Source organism: Triticum dicoccoides, chromosome 4A (assembly GCF_002162155.2).
Source record: "Triticum dicoccoides isolate Atlit2015 ecotype Zavitan chromosome 4A, WEW_v2.0, whole genome shotgun sequence".
Lineage (NCBI taxonomy): Eukaryota > Viridiplantae > Streptophyta > Magnoliopsida > Poales > Poaceae > Triticum > Triticum dicoccoides.
In genome coordinates this window covers 156,693,804-156,714,027 of record NC_041386.1, presented here as the reverse complement: position 1 = coordinate 156,714,027, position 20,224 = coordinate 156,693,804, and the positions used below count along the sequence as shown (strand labels likewise).

General features: G+C 48.2%; 2 protein-coding genes across 3 annotated transcripts; both read right to left on the bottom strand.

The window, feature by feature from the left end:
* Nucleotides 1-9,032, bottom strand: LOC119285501 (FIP1[III]-like protein). 2 transcript variants are annotated; one of them, XM_037564790.1, is made up of 9 exons: nucleotides 8,566-9,032; nucleotides 8,165-8,286; nucleotides 7,780-7,906; nucleotides 7,628-7,684; nucleotides 7,473-7,559; nucleotides 7,284-7,385; nucleotides 7,120-7,202; nucleotides 5,426-7,022; nucleotides 1-849 (listed from the first exon to the last, which is right to left on the bottom strand). In XM_037564790.1, the coding sequence occupies exons 1-9, from the start codon at nucleotides 8,968-8,970 to the stop codon at nucleotides 274-276; spliced, it is 3,156 nt and encodes a 1,051-aa protein (XP_037420687.1). In that variant the 5' UTR covers nucleotides 8,971-9,032; the 3' UTR covers nucleotides 1-273. The 2 variants fall into 2 exon arrangements, with proteins under 2 accessions (XP_037420687.1, XP_037420688.1); XM_037564791.1 differs by having other exon boundaries at nucleotides 7,628-7,678.
* A 306-nt stretch (nucleotides 9,033-9,338) lies between these two features.
* Nucleotides 9,339-18,694, bottom strand: LOC119285502. Its single transcript, XM_037564792.1, has 8 exons — nucleotides 18,204-18,694; nucleotides 17,741-17,808; nucleotides 17,158-17,224; nucleotides 11,297-11,451; nucleotides 11,140-11,210; nucleotides 10,938-11,006; nucleotides 10,499-10,599; nucleotides 9,339-9,944 (listed from the first exon to the last, which is right to left on the bottom strand). The coding sequence occupies exons 1-8, from the start codon at nucleotides 18,567-18,569 to the stop codon at nucleotides 9,645-9,647; spliced, it is 1,197 nt and encodes a 398-aa protein (XP_037420689.1). The 5' UTR covers nucleotides 18,570-18,694; the 3' UTR covers nucleotides 9,339-9,644.
* Nucleotides 18,695-20,224: the final 1,530 nt, after the last annotated feature.

The following is a 20,224-nucleotide window of genomic DNA, read 5'->3' as shown; positions in this document are numbered from 1 at the left end:
TGTTCAGTCTGATGCCGTTGATCTTATTAGCTGACTGCTCTGACAAAAATGTTGAAACTGTAGGTCAATTACAACTGCAATATGTGAATGCTTTTGTACATTCTGTTTCCTGTTCCAAGCATCAAAACATATTCAATCTACAGTGTCTCAACCTGAATCGCTAGATGACAGCGGCATCTAGTTCATCAAAAACATTGGCACTTTGGCTCCTCCCAAGTACCATAAGTCGATATTTCGGCACAAAATATGCCTGACTCACGGTTAGTTCAGCATCTAACCATTGCCGCCCCAACGACGTTTCCTTGCAGGTCGCTGATTCTTGACATCGTCCGCACCACACGCAACTGCTAACAGTTCATCCTTGCCATTGTCTTGCTCCTTTTGGGTAACAGTAACAGCTTCTTTGAACCTCTCCCTTCTCTTCTGCATCTTTTCCATTACCTTAAGTATGTGTTTCTCGTCGCATTCCCTTGTAGCTCCATTGTCGCAAATATCTTTTGAGGTTGCATTAATCATCTCTAACTGACCGCCTGAGCTTGCTTCAATCACTGATTTCAATGCTGTGTTTCTTGGCTTGTTAGGTTTTCTGTTTGGAGCAGTTTCCTGATGGTCCTCTTCAATCACTTCTCCCTCCTCAATCTCATCTTCTTCCTTGGTAGTTTGGCGTCTTTGGTTTGTTGTTTTCTCCAAGCCCTGGCAGACTGACTGATAGTAACTTCTATTCAGTTTCACCTTCTGTGCTTTCTGATGTACATCCTTGTGTTTGGAACTGTGCAAATTCTTGTCTGCAGGAAGACATCCCTCATTGTCACTTTCAACTCGCCTTATCTCATTGCCTTGGAGCTTAAACTGCAATAAATGACAATATAGCATTGAGGAACAAAAGTCCACAGATGGTGAGAGCATGCATGCAAGAAAAATAAGGTAAAAAGGTGCACATCGACTTGTACTGAAATGGCAAACACAAATAGTGCGAGAAATTGTATTCCTGTTCCATTGTTGGGTAAACAACTGCTCTTAAAGCTTTGACAGTTACTCCTTGTCACTAATACACAATGTGTAGTAGAAGCAAAGGACCGGGACACAAGAATCAGCAGCAATTTAGCATTGACAGTTAAGATTCTACAATGATGGCCATGTTAACAAAGCACCAGAAATAGGCATACAGAGAGAAAAATAAGTCCATTATAAACCCTCCGGTTTGATGTGTGCTCATACTTTCAGTCCCTAAATTCAGGACCCTGAACTTCCTAATACGAACCAACTTAGACAGCTTGTTTGGCACACAGGGAAAAGGGTGATGCTTGCCAAACAGTGAGTCCCAAACATTTACTCGTGGATACACTATGTCCCCTCCTTGCTCATCACCCTCCTTCAATCAATCGCACAATTCTGCACTTGTGGTGCCACCTCGATGTGAGAATGATGCAACCACCGCCATTGTGGCCTTGAGTGCCACTTAACGCGCGCTCCGCCCCGAGCAACGTCACAGGTGGACTCTGCACACTGACCCCACCCCCTTTTTTGGCATCCCTCACTTCGGCTGGTGGCATGAGAAGAGAAGGAGAAAAGTATAAAGTGTTGGTGGTATGGGAAGATAGGGGCAATGTTGGTATTCTCTTTAGAAAAAATGGCATTGAAGGCTGATCAAATCCGGTCTACTGGGCAGTAATGGGCTCCAATGCAGCTAAACACCCAAAAAGGAAGCAAGGGATTGGTTGTTAAGGTTCGGGGTTACAAATTCTGGGCTTTAGACTTCGGGGTTACAAATATCTGGGCTCTAGACATCGGAGTTCATTTCAAACTGAAAAATGAACTTCAGGGTTTAAATGGACTGTTTACTAAGCAACAATAATTGTCAATTTTCTACTCCATTTAAATGGACATCTGATAAGATAATTGGTTAAATGGATTATTGTTGCTGTATTACTTCGGGGTTTAAATGGATTGTTACCGGGGCACATCTGTCGCATTTTCTACTTCAGTGTGCCCCGGTAACTTCCGTATACTGTATTACTTCAGGGTTTAAATGGATTGTTTAAATGGAGTAGTAGTTACCGGGGCACATCAAACATCTGATAAGATAATATCGTAATACAGTATACGGAAGTTACAGATAAAACTTGGTAAACTTACAACACGACCTAAAAGAAATATATTCCTATCCTATTCTTCAGCAACCAGTAGGATTACTTATAGGATATTAGCTGCTAAATTAAGTGTCTGAGAGATCAATATTTGGTGATGCAGCACTGCTTTACAAAAAGAAACAACAAATATATATTATAACTAAGTGTTTCCTCTAAGTATAAATATTAAGCAAAATATACAGGCGCAGAAAGAATTAATGCTTTCTACCAGTAACTGCATGTGTTAAGTCAGCCGGATATAAACCATGTACTATCATTTTTATGGACATGAACATGTTCTTAATCTATACTACGGATTGAAAATATGAACCTGAACATAAATGTAAATTACAAGTAGCAAAGTTCTGGCTATTTTATTGATAAGATAAATCATACTCCCTCTGTAAACTTTTATAAGACGTCTTAGATCACTAAAGTAAATACGAAGAGATAATTACTTAAGACATAATATCCTATTGCTTAACCATCCATGTGTCTTTTTTCCCTGACGAGGAAAACCAATTGAACTGGACGAACTACTGTGGGTGTTCCCCATTTACACCTAATTAATCTAAAACATTTCTACTGGGGGATCCAGAAGGTATATATACACCTCACCACAAGCAGTAACTGGGAATATTCACAAAAATAACTAGTACAAACAAATTATGTAAGAGAAAAGGCGATTATTCCAATGAACTATTAAAAGTATATGGAGAAGGGCAGCAGAAAAATTCCTAGAATATAAAAAAAATAAAAAGAAAGAAGAGGAGACACAGCCTGAACTGAGCTCAAATTGGTTTATCAAATTAAACATGCAGCAAAACATAGAATATTTCTAAGAGTCCTATTGAGCATCTAATTTTGACCTATATTATTTTAAAATGAAGACCAAAAGGAACGTCAATACCACAACATTGTCAGGAAACCCTTTTCTCTCAGCATGTCATGTTAGAATTTAAAACCCAAGCTTTCATATACATCAGCGCATACTTCAGAGATTTCATTGGAGTTATTGGTGTTCCAATAACAAACTCGAGTAGTTTGACTGCAATCTTGCTCAATCAAAATATCAAAACATGATAGTCACAGCATATACATGAATTTCCAGTCAGTAATCAGTGTGCACTGGAACCTGCCATGGATTGATGATATGTAGCATAATCATTTGAATCTCGTTAAATTCCGAATTTGAGAATCTAGCAAGAAAAAACTATATTTATTCTCATGTTACTTGATATACTTGGCAAATGAAACCAATCAGCATTATAGCAATGTGTAATGTGTGTTAACTCAGACCTTATTGAGTTGCAATAGATTTATACATTAAGTAAAGGCATACTTAAGTGTAATTAGGCATTATATTAGACCCTCGGGAGATAAAATCATGTGGCATCAAATCAAGATACTAGTGAGGACACTTGTATGAGCACGATAGTTACGAGTGGGTGCCTTTGTACTGACTCGGTGACACAGTCAATCTGCCCCTATGGGATAGTAAATGCTACTATTTGTCAAACAAATCAACAACAGAAAAATTAACAGGGATATGCCAGATGATAGTAAAAGGATTAGGTGAAAGTAAAGTACAGCACTAGTTTAAAAGGCTATCCACTTGAATACTGAATGTGCAGTCAGAGCTCAATAGAGAGCAAAATAAGATTAAACCATAATAATCTCCAAATGTCACCAAAACTGACAACACATTAACAGTTTGAGTTATTAAGATCTGAGAGGATATCCGAATAAAATGTATGACGTCATGTAAGAATCGAACAATGTCTCACCTCAGGCCTCAGAGCAGAAATGTAAATTGATTTAAGATTATCTTTTATGGGAAAAAATATACAAAAAATGTACAATAGTCAATCCCTAAGAAGAAATGAATTTGGGATCAGTTCAATGGTTATTGTAATTTAACTGGAAATGACAAGTTGGAATTTTAGTTGTAGTACATTTTACTGAGTTCATCAATGGTCAGACATACAAACCAAACCAGGTACAATATTCTCATGATGAAAATAAGTACATAGGGAGGAAAACTGTCACTTCTTGAGCTTGGATCTATCAAATTTCAAATACTTGACATGAACAAGCCAGTCAAAAAGTCCAAAGCACTAGTATGCTGACATTAGGTCCTTGGCACACGTTGGACACCAAACACTTCAGCCAGCAACGATGATGTTACATATTCACAGCACACACTAGGTCACTATTATTTAAAAACAAACCTACCAGCCAACATAGAACGCACACACAGACAAACATCATCACAAAAAAATAGCACAAATGTACAGCACATAGACCTCTATAGTTGTATTTAAAATATCTATATAAATTGCTTGCTAAGCAACCTAGCATGTATTAATACAAGAACACAATCTACAAAGTACGAATGCGCAGAACTTCAACCCATGTATTTCACCGTCACTGTGTTGGCACATCATGAAATTGTGTATCTCCATGTGCATACCATGTCCTGCTACTGTAAGATCCAAGTACTGTGACTGACTAGAAGCAGAGGATTCCAGGCATCATATGTGTTGAAGATACTATAGTAGAAGAGAAATTGGCATTTCATTGACCATGTGCGACAGTGGTGCAAATTAATACAATCACTCATTGGAGATAAGTATGCAGATGCCAGAGCAGGCTATAATCTCAGCAGTGGAAAAGAAGCTAACACTACCTTGTGAGCGTACATTAAAGTGCGAGAAGATTATTAAACAGCAAGAGAATAGCATCAGATATTGTTAAGTATGTGTCCATGGCTATCCTCTAGAGAGTAGTTATCCCGATACACGCCCTAGTTCAGAAATACCAATCAAAATGTTGATAATATGGACAAACGCTAACCCGTAAACAACAAAAATCCAGAATCCTGTTAAGTTATTTCAGGCCTTGTTTACAGACATGGAGCAGCTATATCTGACCGATATCCAAGTTGGTTTAAAATTGACACCAAACTTTGGTAGGATCCCACTAGAGACCAGACCATCTAAAGAAACAGCTTACCAAAGGAGAGTGTGCATTGTTCTGGAAGTGCGTAAATGCCCCTAAAAGATAAAAACATAAATTTCAAAGAAAACTGAGGAGTTGCAAATTCCACCACCATACTGAGCTATGTGCAATTCAGTTTTGAGCAGCATAAAGCCCCACTCCTTTTCTTCCCTTTTTATGTGCACATATGTGCTGGTTGAAATCACCCTCTTGCCACAATAAGAACTTAAGGAAAAAGATATATTGAATATTATATATGCGTACAACATTTCTGATTTTATCTCCTCAAAGTTTACCTTTCTTTTCCTATCATTCAAGCGGATGCTAGCTGTGTCCTTGGGCTGAATATTCATGTGCTCATGCCTTCTTTCATCGTGAATGTTTGAAATAGTATTACTATCTCTCATATCACTGAAACTATAAATGGCTTCTCTAACAGTTTCCTTTGGAGAATTGTGCATCTCCACAGCATAAAGCTTCCTATCACTGATCATGAATTGGTCATGCTTCAGTCTTCTCCCTTTTGAAATTGCTATGCCGAGAAGATCTTTACGGCTCATCGAACCCAGACCAGCATGGAGCTTCCTCTTGACTGGAAGAATACCATAACCAGTCTCACAGGGGGCAGCAGTGAATGAAACAGATTGTTGAATGTTGTCAATGTGAGCTGAAGAATTATGGTGCTTGTTATTTTGATAGTATTCATCATGATGATATTGCATGAATTTGGCATTTCGACTGTTTCTTGAGCTCAAGGAAGTTAAACCAGGAGAAGGCCAGTTTCTCTCAGGATTCTTGGGGTAGTCATTTGCCCGAGGAGGCGAAACGAAGTGGTAAGGATGTCTCCAATGTTCATCACTGCTTTCTGCAGATCTTCTGCTTTGATACTTTCGTCTAACCTCAGGTCCACAGAACTCACCAAATCGGTAGTCATTGTAATCGAATAGTTCATCATCCTCATCATGGCCATGTCGGACTCTTCTAGTTTCCTGGTAATAACTTTCTCTATACATGTGCCTATCAATGTCATCAAAAAGCTCAGCCTTTTGCACTGACTTGTATCCATATCCGTGATCATGGCGTCGCTGCCACCCTTTGGCTAATGAGAGCCTCTGCAGATCATCTTGGTCATCATTGAATTCATGCCTAGAAAAACGGTCGTGATGATGGTTAGAGATGGTACTAAAGCGATGCACGCCATTTCTCAAAGCTGCTCTTTCAGCAGGTGAATAATCACGTCTTTCATAAACCTGATTGTGAACAGCATTGCGGCAATCATTACCAAGGAAAGTGGAGCTAGATCTTTTCTCTTCATGCTTTCTATCATACCTGCTAGCATAGCTATATGCTATTTTTTCTTCCTTCTCAAACGCATCATGCCTTACATAAGCTGAACCTTTCCGCTTCTGTTCTTTTCTTTCTTGATGCCCATATTTAAGGAGACGGTGATCACTTTGACGATTCATAAATACGCCACTGGACATGAAATCAGGTTCATCTGTCTTGTCATATCTATCATCAGCAGGAGAGGGGGTATAGCTATGACTGTCACCCTTGGCACTTTCTTGGTCTGATTTACTCGAATGGCGGCAAAAATCAGACTTGGCATACACATTCTTAAGCTTGGTGTCTGAACAAGTAGCCTTGGAATTTGGATATCTATTAGCTCTCTTAAAGTAGCAATCTTCTGTTGATTCTTCAGAAAGCATGTCAGAATAACGAGGACTAGAAAAATGGTCCCTTGTAGAAGCTGAATCTCTGGTATCCAATTTGCTCCCAGTACACTCTGAGGAACCTCCATTAAGCACTTCCTTAGGAACAACCTTGTCCACCAGATGGTTAGTGTCTTTCAAACATTTGACGCCGGGATCGTTAACCAATACTCTGCATTCACTGTGATTAAGAATACGGTCAGCTCAGCAATCATTTTGCGAAATACAAGTATAACCTTCTCAAAACAACAGGGACATGTAGTTCCGACTCTGCATACCTTTCAGTAGTCATGCACTTGTCATTTACTGTTGAGCTGTCATCAGAAGTGGAGTGATTTGAAGGCGAAAGCATCATGTTTACCTGTACAATCGGAATAACTTGTAATAAGATATAAATCAGGAGATATAGCAGCAACATATTAGACGCCTTGATGAAACATACTTGTATCACAACATCAGAATCCCTTTCTCTTGGACGCCACATATCTGCTGACGGAAGACGTTCAAACAGACCACCTTGAACATCGATAGCTCTACCCTTTGGCTAGATGTGCAGTATTAAGTTAGCTCTCATAGACTGAATATAATTCATGTACTGCTTCCACCACAAGAAAAGTTAACTTCATATTACCTTGGCAACGTCATTACTTCCTTCAAATCCAGAATAAATTGCTGACTTTGGCATTAGCTTACTAGATTCAAGATTGTGATGTGATTCCTGGATGCAAAGATATGTAAGAAAATTCTTAATAAGAACACAGACAAACCTTCAAGGCTGTTTCTCACCTGATCCATTCCTGACGATTTTTCTGCAAGTGATCTGGCTCCCTGTGTGAACTGTTTCTACAGGAAAAAAACAGTAAAGTTTCTCTATCACAATTTTTCAAATTATAAAGTCCCAACACAAATGTGAAGAAAAAATGGGTCATGAAACCTACCATGCCAAAACAATATTTTCTCCAACCTTCTTCATCCAGACCAAAATTGAAGTAATCAGTAAGATCTATACCATGCTGTCTCCAAGGCTTCTGCTGAAATGCTTCAATGTTTATGTCGAAAACCGTCCTGAAATAATAGAAGAATGGTCGAATAAGCAAGCAAGTGCAACTACATATCCTAATAATGATAGAAAGGCAGAACGAAAGACCAGCCAATTAGTTGCAGCTAACAAATAAGCAAGCAACGGTCATAAATAATCCAATGTCTAATCGCCAAACAAAGCCATAAATACTCGTATCGCTATCGCAACGAGAACATGAGTAGCAAAGTTCCGTGTTACACAATTCTATGGATTTTGTGCTAGAATGAGAGAAGGGAGCATACCTGTTTCTTGGCAAGAAAAAATAATAATCCTTCTGAAACGCATGCTGGTGACCTAGATCACCTTGTCCTGTGATTGCCACTGTTGTTTTGTCAAGAGGTCCCTTGTAGTGGAGGCCGTGAAGCTGGAAATCGCAATTACATGGAAAACCCCATCATTCATCCAAATTAGTTATATAATTCGTTTAATTTACAAAATAGCATTTCCAAGCTACTACTAATGTATCAGAAATCAGAACAACAGAATTTGGGATGCTAAACCATGGAGTGTACCGAGACCGGTACTGAAAAATCAGGAACTCTCAGCACGTCCCAATTAACTAGTAGAAGAGCAAAAATTAGCTATTGTTTCGACGAATTTGACACTAGCAAGTAGCGATCCCTCACAAATTCGCGAAGCATACCTTGCGCTGTCCGCCGTCCTTAGCAGATAGACTCTTCAAGAGGCTGGCCCGAAGCTCCCCCTCCTCGCTCTCCTCCGCCCACCCCTCCTCGCACCGGCCGGCAGAAGGAGGCGGCGGCGCGCAGCCGTCCTCGTTGAGCGCGATGTGGAGGTCATCCTCACTCTCCTCGTCGCTGCTGCTGTAGCCCGCGAGCCCGTCCCCCAAATCCACAGCCTCGATGGCGTCGGCGTCGGCCTCGGCGTCGGTGGCCGGGTCGGAGTCCTTGGCGTTGGAGCCGCCGCTCTCCCCAGCCGCGGCCAGCGCGGCGGTCACCTGGTCGTCGAGGTCGGCGTAGAGATCGTCGACGTCGTCGTCGTTCGCCGGTGCTGTGGCGGCGTCCGCTGGGTCGGCCATGGAGGAGCACATGGGGGCACGAATGGCTGCTACTAACCGGAACCGCTAAGCCATTGGTGAGCCGTGCCGCAGGTTGCGCAAAAACCTTGGGAGAGGCTATCTCGCCTAAAACCCTAGCAACTAGATTCTCACGGGCCGATGATGGGACCAGCATACTGTAGCTTCCAGGGGTCTCTCCCGGCCCGCGACCGGTTAAGATTTTCTTCTTCTTGCTTGGGCCCTGGCCTAATATGAACGTCAGAGGGAAAAACATCAAGTGAGAGATCGCTGTCGCAAAACTTTTTTTTTGCGAGAAAGCTAGACTACCAGATTATCATGTCCGACAGTATGCATTGACTATACATCATTTACAGAAAATAAAAATGGCCGACAGTATGCACTTGGCCAAATTGTTGGCTTGTCGTACTTCGCCAGATGAGTATCAAATCTCTCTATTTCCCCGCAGAAAATAACAATGACTGCCAGTATGAACTGAAATACATCATTTACAGAAAATGTGCGCTGCACGTTACAATCGAAACTGGCTGTGTATTTTCTGTGTCCTACACTAGATTATCCCGACGCAACTATACTGGGGAATCCCTCTGTCCAAGTGTGAAAGGATCTTACAAACCCATTAGCCTCACATATGGATGGCGTGGGTCATGAAATGCTGGCACGCAATCGAAATAATTCCTGCAACCAAACTAGATGTCTGCCAGCTGTGTAAATTGGACACCGCTCTTGTTCTTCGAAGCTGAGTAGCCCACAAAGATAGACACGCAAACGGCCACCACTGAAAGGAGCAAGGCGAAGGCGGTCGCAGCATCCCAGGAACGGTTAGGGGCTGGGCGGTATCGAGCGGCTTCCAATGAAGGCTGTATGTCCAGAGTCACCCAGTCGCAGCTGGCTGAGTAATGCTGGGAGTTGCTCCATGGTTTGCCGTCAGTTGGGTACCAGAAAGCTACGGCCATACTGCTGGGCTCGCCTATTGTGAACTGCGCATCCTGCATAGCCAAAGAAACATTTAAGTGCCAAACAGATTTAGTGACCAAAAGGTATGTTTAATTATTTGAAAGGTGTTGTATAATCTTGAAGCGTGCAATTGAGACACATTAATCCCTGTGTGTGTCAGCTCGCAGGTTTGAAGTAGATCCACACAAACTGACCATCATCGTAAGAGGCTGTGCTTGAACTTGTGTTGCTGAAGATATGAACGTACCGTGCCAGTACAGATATTCGCCCAAGCATCTAAACAGTCTCCATTTAAGTGGGTTGTGTGTCCTAAGTGTACCATGGCAATAACTTTGTCATACGGTGCATGTATCTTATAGTACAAACTAGACATTTCCGATAATCACCCAACCACGGGAATGTTGCATGCACACAGTTTCCTTAGCAAGGCTGGCAAATTGCAGATCTAGTTGTCGAAGGAACAGAAATACAATGATATGAATGTTTCTTGACACTATAACTTCATTTCTGCACATGTCCCTGGGTATGCTGGTTTTCATGTAATAGTGTGGAAAATAATGTAATAAAATAGTAGTAGATAAGACACCTGCTGAAACTGGTCCATTGTTCTTAGGGGCCTTGAGAACTCAAAGTAATATGTGCCTTTGTCATCTTTCTTTCCATAAGGACTGTCATCATCCACAAAACCTGAAGAGTTCACATGATAGTAAAATGATTTAGTTCTACTTGGGCGGATTTGCCTTTTAATCAAGTTCACGCTATCGAAGGTCCCAAAAAAGTCGAATGTTCCAGAGATAATGTTTCACATGCTGTCAATTGAAACTCATTAAGTAGCATGCAAATTAGCGGGCAGAGGATGCGGGCATTAAGAACATGAGAACATGTCCTCCTTGTGTACTTATTTGCTTCTGCACAGACGTGCATTTCTTAGCTTCTCCAAGAAACCATGTGGTAAAGAATGCATGATTAGATATCATGAGATCAAGGATAAAATGTGAATGTAGTGATGATGTTCAATGACCTACCTGAATGGAAGGTCAGGGAACTGTGCCACCAAGCCCCATGCCAATCATTTTGAGCATTTGAATTGTTTTCTGAAATGCAAACCATTATGCAAGGTTGTCACAGAATGTCAATGCACACAAAAAATGAAAATGCATGTAATAACATTAAATAATTTTTCAAATAAAAAGTATGAGAATTTCTTTGTGTCAAATAGCAGAGTACCTTTAGGGCCTATACCATCAAGGTAGCGGCAATGGGGATTCCATGAATAGACATCAACAAGATGGCCAAATCTGCACGAATCAAGTATTTCAACAACAAATCTTCACATCCTACTAAGCATAACTATACAACCACCATGAGAGCACATTAGAATTACCTATCACCTCCTTTTCCAGCTGCATTATCTATGTGATTGCCACCATAAAGACGTCCAGGAATAGCATTTCCAACTGAAAAGTGCATAATGTCGACCTCATGATCTCTGCAACTTTTTCTCGTACATGAACCAGGCAAATCCTTGCACCCTCCCATCTAAAAAGGCAAATAGCTCCAAGTTTGAGATATATGGTTTAATAATAGATCAAAAAAGGTAAAACAACATTATCCATATATGCTCAATAGGCGCTTCTCCAGTACATAGTACAGGAAGAAATAAAGCTAACTTGTTATGACCGGGGTAACTTATACCCGGAGGAGGCCCACTGGACGCGTTTAGTTAGGGGCTTAGCCCAAAAGTTATCTTATTTTTATTAGCATTGTGATTATATAAACAGCTGTAAAGACTCTTTTAGAAATCAAGCAATGAGACAATTCTATTGCCCGGCTCCCTGAGGAGCCGGAAACCCTAAACCCTAGCCGCCCCATGTCATCGCCGCCGCCTCCTCTCACACGCACGACGGCGCCCAGCCGCCGGCCGCCACGTGTTCGTCCACGTCCAACTCCCTCCTTCCCATACAACCTCCGGCCTAGACCCGGTAGAACCCTAGTTCCTACCACTTTGGTATCAGCTAGCTCGGTTGCGATCATGTCTTTGCCGCCGCCCACCCCAACCCTCCCGCTGCCCACCGCCACCACCGCCCCGCTGTCCACGACGGCCAGCGCGCCTCCACCGCCGCCGCGCCGGTCGCCGCCGTCTTCACTTCGGAGGAGGTCACCGGAGCACTCCGCGATCTCGCCACCGCCACCGGGCCCCTTCTCCTGCCATGGCAGCCACCGCACCCGGGGGCCTCCGCGGCGCTGGTCGGGCCGCTGCAGCCCCAGCTGCAGCTGCAGCCACCCACCACCACCACCCCGCTGTGGCCGCCGTGGCCGTCACCGGCCATCGCGGCTCCCGCAGCGTCCGTCGCCCTCACGCAGCCGCAGCTGCAGGCGCCACCGCCGCCCAGCACCGGGCCCGCTACGACCGCGCCAGCGGGCGTTCCGATCCAGCAGGTTCGGTTCCCGCCCTCGCCGTCCCAGCTTCCGGCCTGGCTGGCCGGGTCATCACCGCAGCCGGTCTACACTATGGCCGCGGAACAGCCGGCGCCCACCCTGCCCTACGGCGGGCCCTCCGGCTCCACGGGTTCCCACGCTGGCTTCGACGGGCCACCGTTTCACAAGGGACCCCCTGTGCACACCGGGCCGGCGCCATCCTCTTCGTTGCTCCGTACCGCCGAGCCGTACGCTCACGGCGGTCAGACTCAGACACCGCCGCGTTTCGCCAAGCTCGACTTCGCCACCTGCGACGGCACCGAGGAACCCCTCAACTGGCTCAACCAGTGTGAGCAATTCTTCCAAGGGCAACGCACGCTCGCGTTGGACCGGACTTGCTCGCCTCCTATCGCCTCCGGGGCGCCGCACAGACGTGGTACTATGCCCTCGAGCAGGACGAGGGCGGCATGCCCCCATGGAGCGCTTTCGCGAGCTATGCCTCCTTCGCTTCGGGCCGCCGATACGCGGGAGCCGGCTGGCGGAACTCGGCCGCCTCCCCTTCACCTCCACAGTGCAGGACTTCGCCGACCGTTTCCAGGCCCTGGCGTGCCACGCACCGGGCGTGACGGCTCAGCAGCGGGCCGAGCTCTTCGTCGGCGGTCTGCCGGATCACATCCGCGTGGACGTGGAGCTTCGGGGACCCCAGGACCTCCAGACGGCCATGTACTACGTCCGCGCCTTCGAGTGTCGCGCGCAGGCCTTGCAGCAGGCGACGCCGGCTCGGGGTGGCCGACAGCCCGCCAGGCTGCCTCCGACACCACCTGTGCCGGGCCAGCTGCCCCCGGCCGCTCCAACGACTACCACTCCGGCTACGACGCGGCCCTTCCGCCGGCTCTTTCCGGCTGAGCAGCTCGAGCGATGTCGCCAGGGGCTTTGCTATAACTGCGATAAGCCCTATGTGTCGGGCCACGTCTGCCCGCGCCTCTTCTACTTGGAGGTGGCCGACTATGTCGAGGAGGACACACCCGCCGACGGTCCGCCACCAATTGCTGCGGAGGCCGCCCCCGCGCCCACTCCGGCGACGGCGCTCGTGGTCTCGCTCCAGGCGCTTGCCGGCATTCGCGACAAGCAGACTATGCTTTTGCCGGTGATGATTCACGGCGAGCGCCTGGTGGCCCTCCTGGATACGGGCTCCACGCATAACTTCCTGCCCGAGGCAACCATGCGTCGCTTAGTGCTGCAGCTGACGGGCGGGGAGCAACTTCGGGTCACGGTGGCTAACGGCGACCGCCTTCGGTGCCATGGGCTGGCGCGGAACATGCCCATCACCATCGGCGACGAGTACATCACCATCACGTGCGTCGGCATCGACTTGGGTTGCTTCGACTTCATCCTCGGCGTCGACTTCTTGCGGACCCTCGGTCCCATCCTCTGGGACTTCGGTGCCCTGACGATGACCTTCTGGCGCCTGGGTCGCCGCGTCCGGTGGGAGGGCGTGGGTGGCGCCTCACCAGCGATGCAGCTGGCCGTGACCGCCGCCGAACCCGAGCACCCACTGTTGGATCACCTCCTGCAGCAGCACCGCGACCTCTTCCACGAGCCGCGGGGCCTTCCGCCAGCCCGGGTGTATGATCACCGCATTCATCTCTTGCCGGGCACAGCGCCGGTTGCAGTGCGCCCCTACCGCTATCCCCAGTTGCAGAAGGACGAGCTGGAGCAGCAGTGGACGCTCATGCTAACCTTGGGCATCATCCGGATCTCCACGTCGCCGTTTTCGGCGCGGGTCCTCGTCCGCAAGTCGGACGGCATGTGGCGCTTCTGCATCAACTACCGCGCCCTTAACGCCCAGACACTCAAGGACAGGTTTCCTATCCCAGTGGTCGATGAGCTCCTGGACGAGCTACATGGGGTGCGCTTCTTCACCAAGCTCGACCTCCGATCGGGCTACCACCAGGTGCGGATGCACCTAGACGATGTCGCCAAGACGGCGTTTCGGACTCTCACGGCCACTTCGAGTTCTTGGTGATGCCTTTTGGCCTCTGCAACGCCCCAGCGACCTTTCAGGCTTTGATGAACGACGTCCTCCGCCCCTACTTGCATCGGTTTGTGCTCGTTTTCTTTGATGACATTCTTATCTACAGCGCCTCGTGGGCAGAGCACCTTCAGCACGTCGCCATCGTCTTCAACGAGCTTTGAGCGCACCATCTTCATCTTAAGCGCTCGAAGTGCTCGTTCGGGACGCCTTCAGTCGCCTAACTCGGCCACGTCATCTCGGCCAAGGGGGTTGCTATGGACGCCGACAAGGTGGCGGCCGTCGTGGCCTGGCCGACACCGCACTCACCGCAAGCTCTCCGCGGCTTCCTGGGCCTCGCGGGGTACTACCGGAAATTTATCTGGGAGTTCGGCCTCATCGCGTCCCCGCTCACGCGCCTGCTGCGTCGCGACGCCTTTGCTTGGGATGCAGAGGCGACAGAGGCGTTCGAGGCTCTCAAGGGGGCCCTCACGACGGGTCCCGTCATCCAGATGCCTGACTTCGACCGCCCGTTCGTCGTGGACTGCGACGCCTCCGGTGTGGGGTTCGGCGCCGTCCTTCATCAGGGCGACGGACCGCTCGCGTTCTTCAGCAGGCCTTTCGCCGCGCGCCATCTTAAGCTCGCGGCTTATGAGAGGGAGCCCATTGACTTGGTGCAGGCCGTGCGCCACTGGCGGCCCTATCTTTGGGGCCGGTCATTCCGATTCGCACGGATAACTACAGCCTCAGGTTCTTATTGGACCAGAGGCTGTCTACCATGCCGCAACACCAGTGGATCAGTAAGCTCTTTTGGCTTCGACTTCACCGTCGAGTATCGTCCGGGCCGCCTTAACACCGTGGCCGACGCCCTGTCCCGCCGCGACGCCAACCACCACGCAGTCGTCGGTGACTCCGATGGGCCGGCGCTCTGCATCCGCTCGAGGCCCTCCTTCGCCCTCTTCACCGACATCCGCAGGGCCACCGCGGACGCGCCGGACGCTCAGCTCCTTCGGCAGCGCCTTCATGCCAGCGACCTGGAGGAGCCGTGGCGCCTGGCGGATGGCTTGCTCCTGCATGGGCGCCGTCTCTTCATGCCGAACTACGGCGTCCTCCGTCACTAGGTTCTGCTGCTGGCCCACTCGGCCGGCCACGAGGGTGTGCAGAAGACCCTCCACCGTCTCCGCGCCGACTTCTACATCCCCGGTGATCGGGCCCTGGTCCGAGACTAGGTGCGGTCTTGTGTGACGTGCCAGCGCAACAAGACGGAGACACTGCGGCCGGCTGGTCTGCTACAGCCCTTGGAGGTGCCCTCTCAGATTTGGGCTGATATCTCCATGGACTACATTGAAGGCCTCCCCAAGGTGGGCGGCAAGTCCGTCATCCTCACGGTGGTCGACCGCTTCTCCAAGTACGCGCACTTCATCGCGCTCGGCCATCCCTACACTGCCGCATCTGTGGGTCGTGCCTTCTTCGACGACATCGTCCGCCTCCACAGGTTTCCCTCTTCGATCATCGGCGACCGGGACCCGGTGTTCACGGGGCATGTTTGGCGCGATCTCTTCCGGATGGCGGGCGTGAAGCTCCGCCTGAGCACGGCCTTCCATCTTCAGACGGACGGCCAATCCGAGGTGGTCAATAAGGTGATTGCCATGTATTTGCGTTGTGTCACCGGTGATCGTCCTCGCGCTTGGGTGGACTGGCTCGCATGGGCGGAGTACTGCTACAACACGTCTTATCACTCCGCCCTGCGCGCAATGCCATTCGAGGTGGTCTACGGCCGACCGCCCCCGCCCATCCTGCCGGTTGACCCAAAGACGGCTCGGACGGAGGCGGCGGGCGACCTTCTTCGCAGCCGAGACAAGATGCTTGCGGAGGTGCGGCAACACCTCATTCAAGCCCAGCAGCTGGCCAAGCACTACTACTACGGCCACCACCGCGAGGCGGAGTTCGTGGTGGGCGACTGGGTGTGGCTGCGCCTTCTTCACCGCTCTACGCAGTCACTTGACCCGCGCGCGAAGCGCAAGCTGGGCCCTCGCTACGCCGGGCCATTTTCTGTGCTGGAGCACATCGGAAAGGTAGCCTACCGTCTTCAGCTTCCAGCCGGTGCTCGCATCCATGACGTCTTCCATGTGGGGCTGCTGAAGCCCTTCCATGGGGAGCCACCGGCGGCCACGCCAGCGCTTCCTCCGACCTCCGACGGCCGCCTCCTTCCCTGGCCAGCGAAGGTATTGCAGGCCCAGCTACGTCGCGGGGTGTGGTACTTGTTGATCCAGTGGGACGGCCTTCCGGAGGAGGAGGCCACTTGGGAGCAGCGCGACGAGTTCCGCCAACACTACCCAGACTTCCAGCTCGAGGGCGAGCTGTTTGCGCAGGCGGGGAGAGATGTTATGACCGGGGTAACTTATACCCGGAGGAGGCCCACTGGACAGGTTTAGTTAGGGGCTTAGCCCAAAAGTTATCTTATTTTTATTAGCATCGTGATTATATAAACAGTTGTAAAGACTCTTTTAGAAATCAAGCAACAAGACAATTCTATTGCCCGGCTCCCCGAGGAGCCGGAACCCTAAACCCTAGCCGCCTCCTATCATCGCCGTCGCCTCCTCTCACACGCACGACGGCGCCCAGCCGCCGGCCGCCGCGTGTTCGTCCATGTCCAACTCCCTCCTTCCCGTACAACCTCCGGCCTAGACCCGGTAGAACCCTAGTTCCTACCAATAACTAGTTTTAACATTCAGCAGCACTAAACTGACACATATAGTTAGCATTTAGCACCGTGACTTGAGAGTTGGGAATAAAGGGGCTTAAATCAAACTTACATTGTAATATGTGGCTTTTTCTCCAACTTGGAACATCAGAGCAACAGAGGGGCACTTTTTACTTTCACTGCAATATACAAAACAAGTCAATCAAAAGCACAGGATACTTGTTGCAGACCTGTATAGCTGAGAAGTAATGGTACAAGGCTAACATGCATACACTGAGAATATAATTGTTTTCTCCAATCATAAGATCAAAAAACAATCTCAAATAAATCAGACCACCATCAGGCTTTTTACGAAGATAAGGTCATAAGAGAAAATATCATGCAATAGCCAAGTAATACAACTAACTGAGGTTCATGTATAATCTCCCAGCCTCCATAACTGTCATGGCTACAATTGAAGTAGAACAATTTAGCAAGAAATTGATGCTCCAAGCAAAAGGAAAAGAAAGAGATAAGCTTTGCAGTTTTGCTGGGAGAGTTTGTGCATCAAACTTCAAATCAGTAGAGCTGTCCAATGTCTCCAACCAAATTTGGCACACCTCAGAACTAAAAGAATGACCATAAAAGGCAATACAACTTCCACTAGCTGTATCATGCAAACCAATAAAAGTGTACCAAATAAAAAGTGGAAGTACCCTTTAGTGTAAGCATAGTCCCCATCAACTTGCAGCATGAAGAAAACATTGACGCCATCATGCACAGCCTGCACACACAGTCCATTCCATCCAAAAGTTAAACAAAGCCACCACTTGCGAGAGATCACACATACGGAATGCCTCTTCCACTGCAAACGCACTACACATCTAATCCAGACAGCTACAAGCCTACAACCTCAGTCCGGAATTAACTGTCGATGAAATGAGCACTCGTGTCATCGACAGTTAATTCCAGACGGAGTACTACAAATGACACTGTGCACCTTATTCGACAGTACACGCCAAACGCTGTCGCATAGCATCGAAGTTCAGGCATCCACTAGTCATCATTTCAGCAACTGAGGCAGCTAATATTTTTACGATCCACCTTGTTTCTCGAGATCCACAAATTCCCGTACGGGGAGCTATAGAGAGAGAGCATGGCGGGACACAGGGGGCGAACCTTGACGGCGACCTTGCCACCGGTGTAGGCCTTGTCGTCGTCGGGGTCCAGCGCCGGGAGCAACGCGAACTCCGAGGCCTCAACGGCCTCCCAGTCGGCGGGGTGCCCGTCCAGGGTCACCTCCCCGGGACGGAACTCCGCGACCACGCGACCACCGCCGCCGGCGCAAATGGGAGCTTCGCCGTGGTGCTCGTGCGCGGCGGCGCAGGCCACCAGGGCCGCCGCGACAAGGAGGAGTCTCATGAAGGCACAAGGGCGGATCGAGGCGTCGTGGTGGACGCCCGGGGCACGTGCGTTCCCGGGACGGCGAGAAGCTCGAGGTTGGTTTGTTCGGGCTGGTCCACGCGGCGGCGGCGGCGGCGGCATAGAGAAGGCGCCTCCGACTCGCCGGCTTGGTTCGGGAGCGTGGAATTTTGCGTCCTCCGTGACCTGCCTGAATTGACGGGAATGTCCCTGGGGAGGTGTCTTTTGCGCGCGGCGGGTGGAAGATCGGCGGAATGGGAGAGGGGCATTGGGGGATTTCACGGCGTCGACCGGAGACGCGAGATCTGGCCGTTTAAGGATAGGAATTTTACATGAATATGAAAATCATAGGAAGTGAGATAATATGTATGTCAATTTCTATAAAGAAAGAGATGTCATTTGGTGTATAGGATAGAATTTTTTTTTTCATTGAGTCTAGGCTAGAGGAATTTTGTAGGATTTTCATAGGATAGGATTTTTATAGGAAAAATTTCTTTAGAGCTCTTTGGTTTGTAGGAATGAAATCCTATTCCTGTGGAGAAATTCTTCCTATCCTTCACATTTCATAGGAAAATAAACATTAGTCTAGACTCAATGGAAAAAAATCATATGATGTAAATCAAAGGGCATCTCCTTTTCTATTCCTATGCATAGGATTTGAGATGTATGTCATCTTATTTCCTATGACTTTCCTATTCCTATAATTTTTTAATCCTATGAACCAAAGGAGGCCTAATGTTTTTTTTCCTCCAAAACATGAAGGATTGATTCCTATCCTACATAGGAATAAGAATCCATTCCTACAAACCAAAGGGCTTCAAAAGAATTTTTCCTTTGCAAATCCTATCCTATAGAATTCCTACAAAAATCCTACAAAACAAAGGGGAGGCTACCGGTTTGGGGTGTGTTTGGTTGTGGAAAGAAGTGGAATGAAATGTCATGACATTTTATTTCACTAGAATGGGTCGATTTCATTTTTATGTTTGGTTGAGGTAATAGATGGAATGGAATGATTACATCCGAGTGTTTGGTTGGTGAGACACAATAAAACGAATTTGGTCATTTTGATAACATTTATACACAAGCATGACAGATACTGAGATACATAAAATCAAACATATCATATGACTATTTCTCTTGCACCAATACATTTCTACAAACAAAAAGAAGCAATTTACACAGAAGAACCAAGAATATATGGAAGCTACGATCTGCTACCGCGATGCATATCATCGCTAACTCAAGAAGGAGCAATCTATAGAGAAGATGCTACGGCAACCCCCAACAGGCCTAGTTGCCGCAGCCCCCAGCAGACCAGGCCGCCGGTGCCACCGCCCCCTCCCCCCGCGCAGATCAGGCCGCCACCGGAACGGATCCTAGGAACGCCGCCGTTGCCGCCGGAACAGGCCATCGGCCTCTAGTGGCTCGGCCGCCGCACCCGCTCCTCTTCAGATCGAGACATGGAGGGACGGGGAGGGAGAGGAGACGAAAGATGGAGAGGCGAGGATTTGTCGGGAGTGACGGGCTAGAGCGAGACCCAGGACCGGTTCCGCATGATTCCTCCGGTTTGGAGGTATCGGCGCGTTCCGGATATGGGCCGAATATTCCCTCCGCGGGAACGAGTTGGTTCCTGGTCCGCTTACGTACCAAACGCGGGAATGAGGCCTCGGAACAGGTCCAACCAATGACATTCTAGTTGATGACAGAAACCAAACACACCCATAGTTGGAAGGTAAAACCCGAAAGTGTTCTTCTCCTCATGAGCTTCAATGCATCCG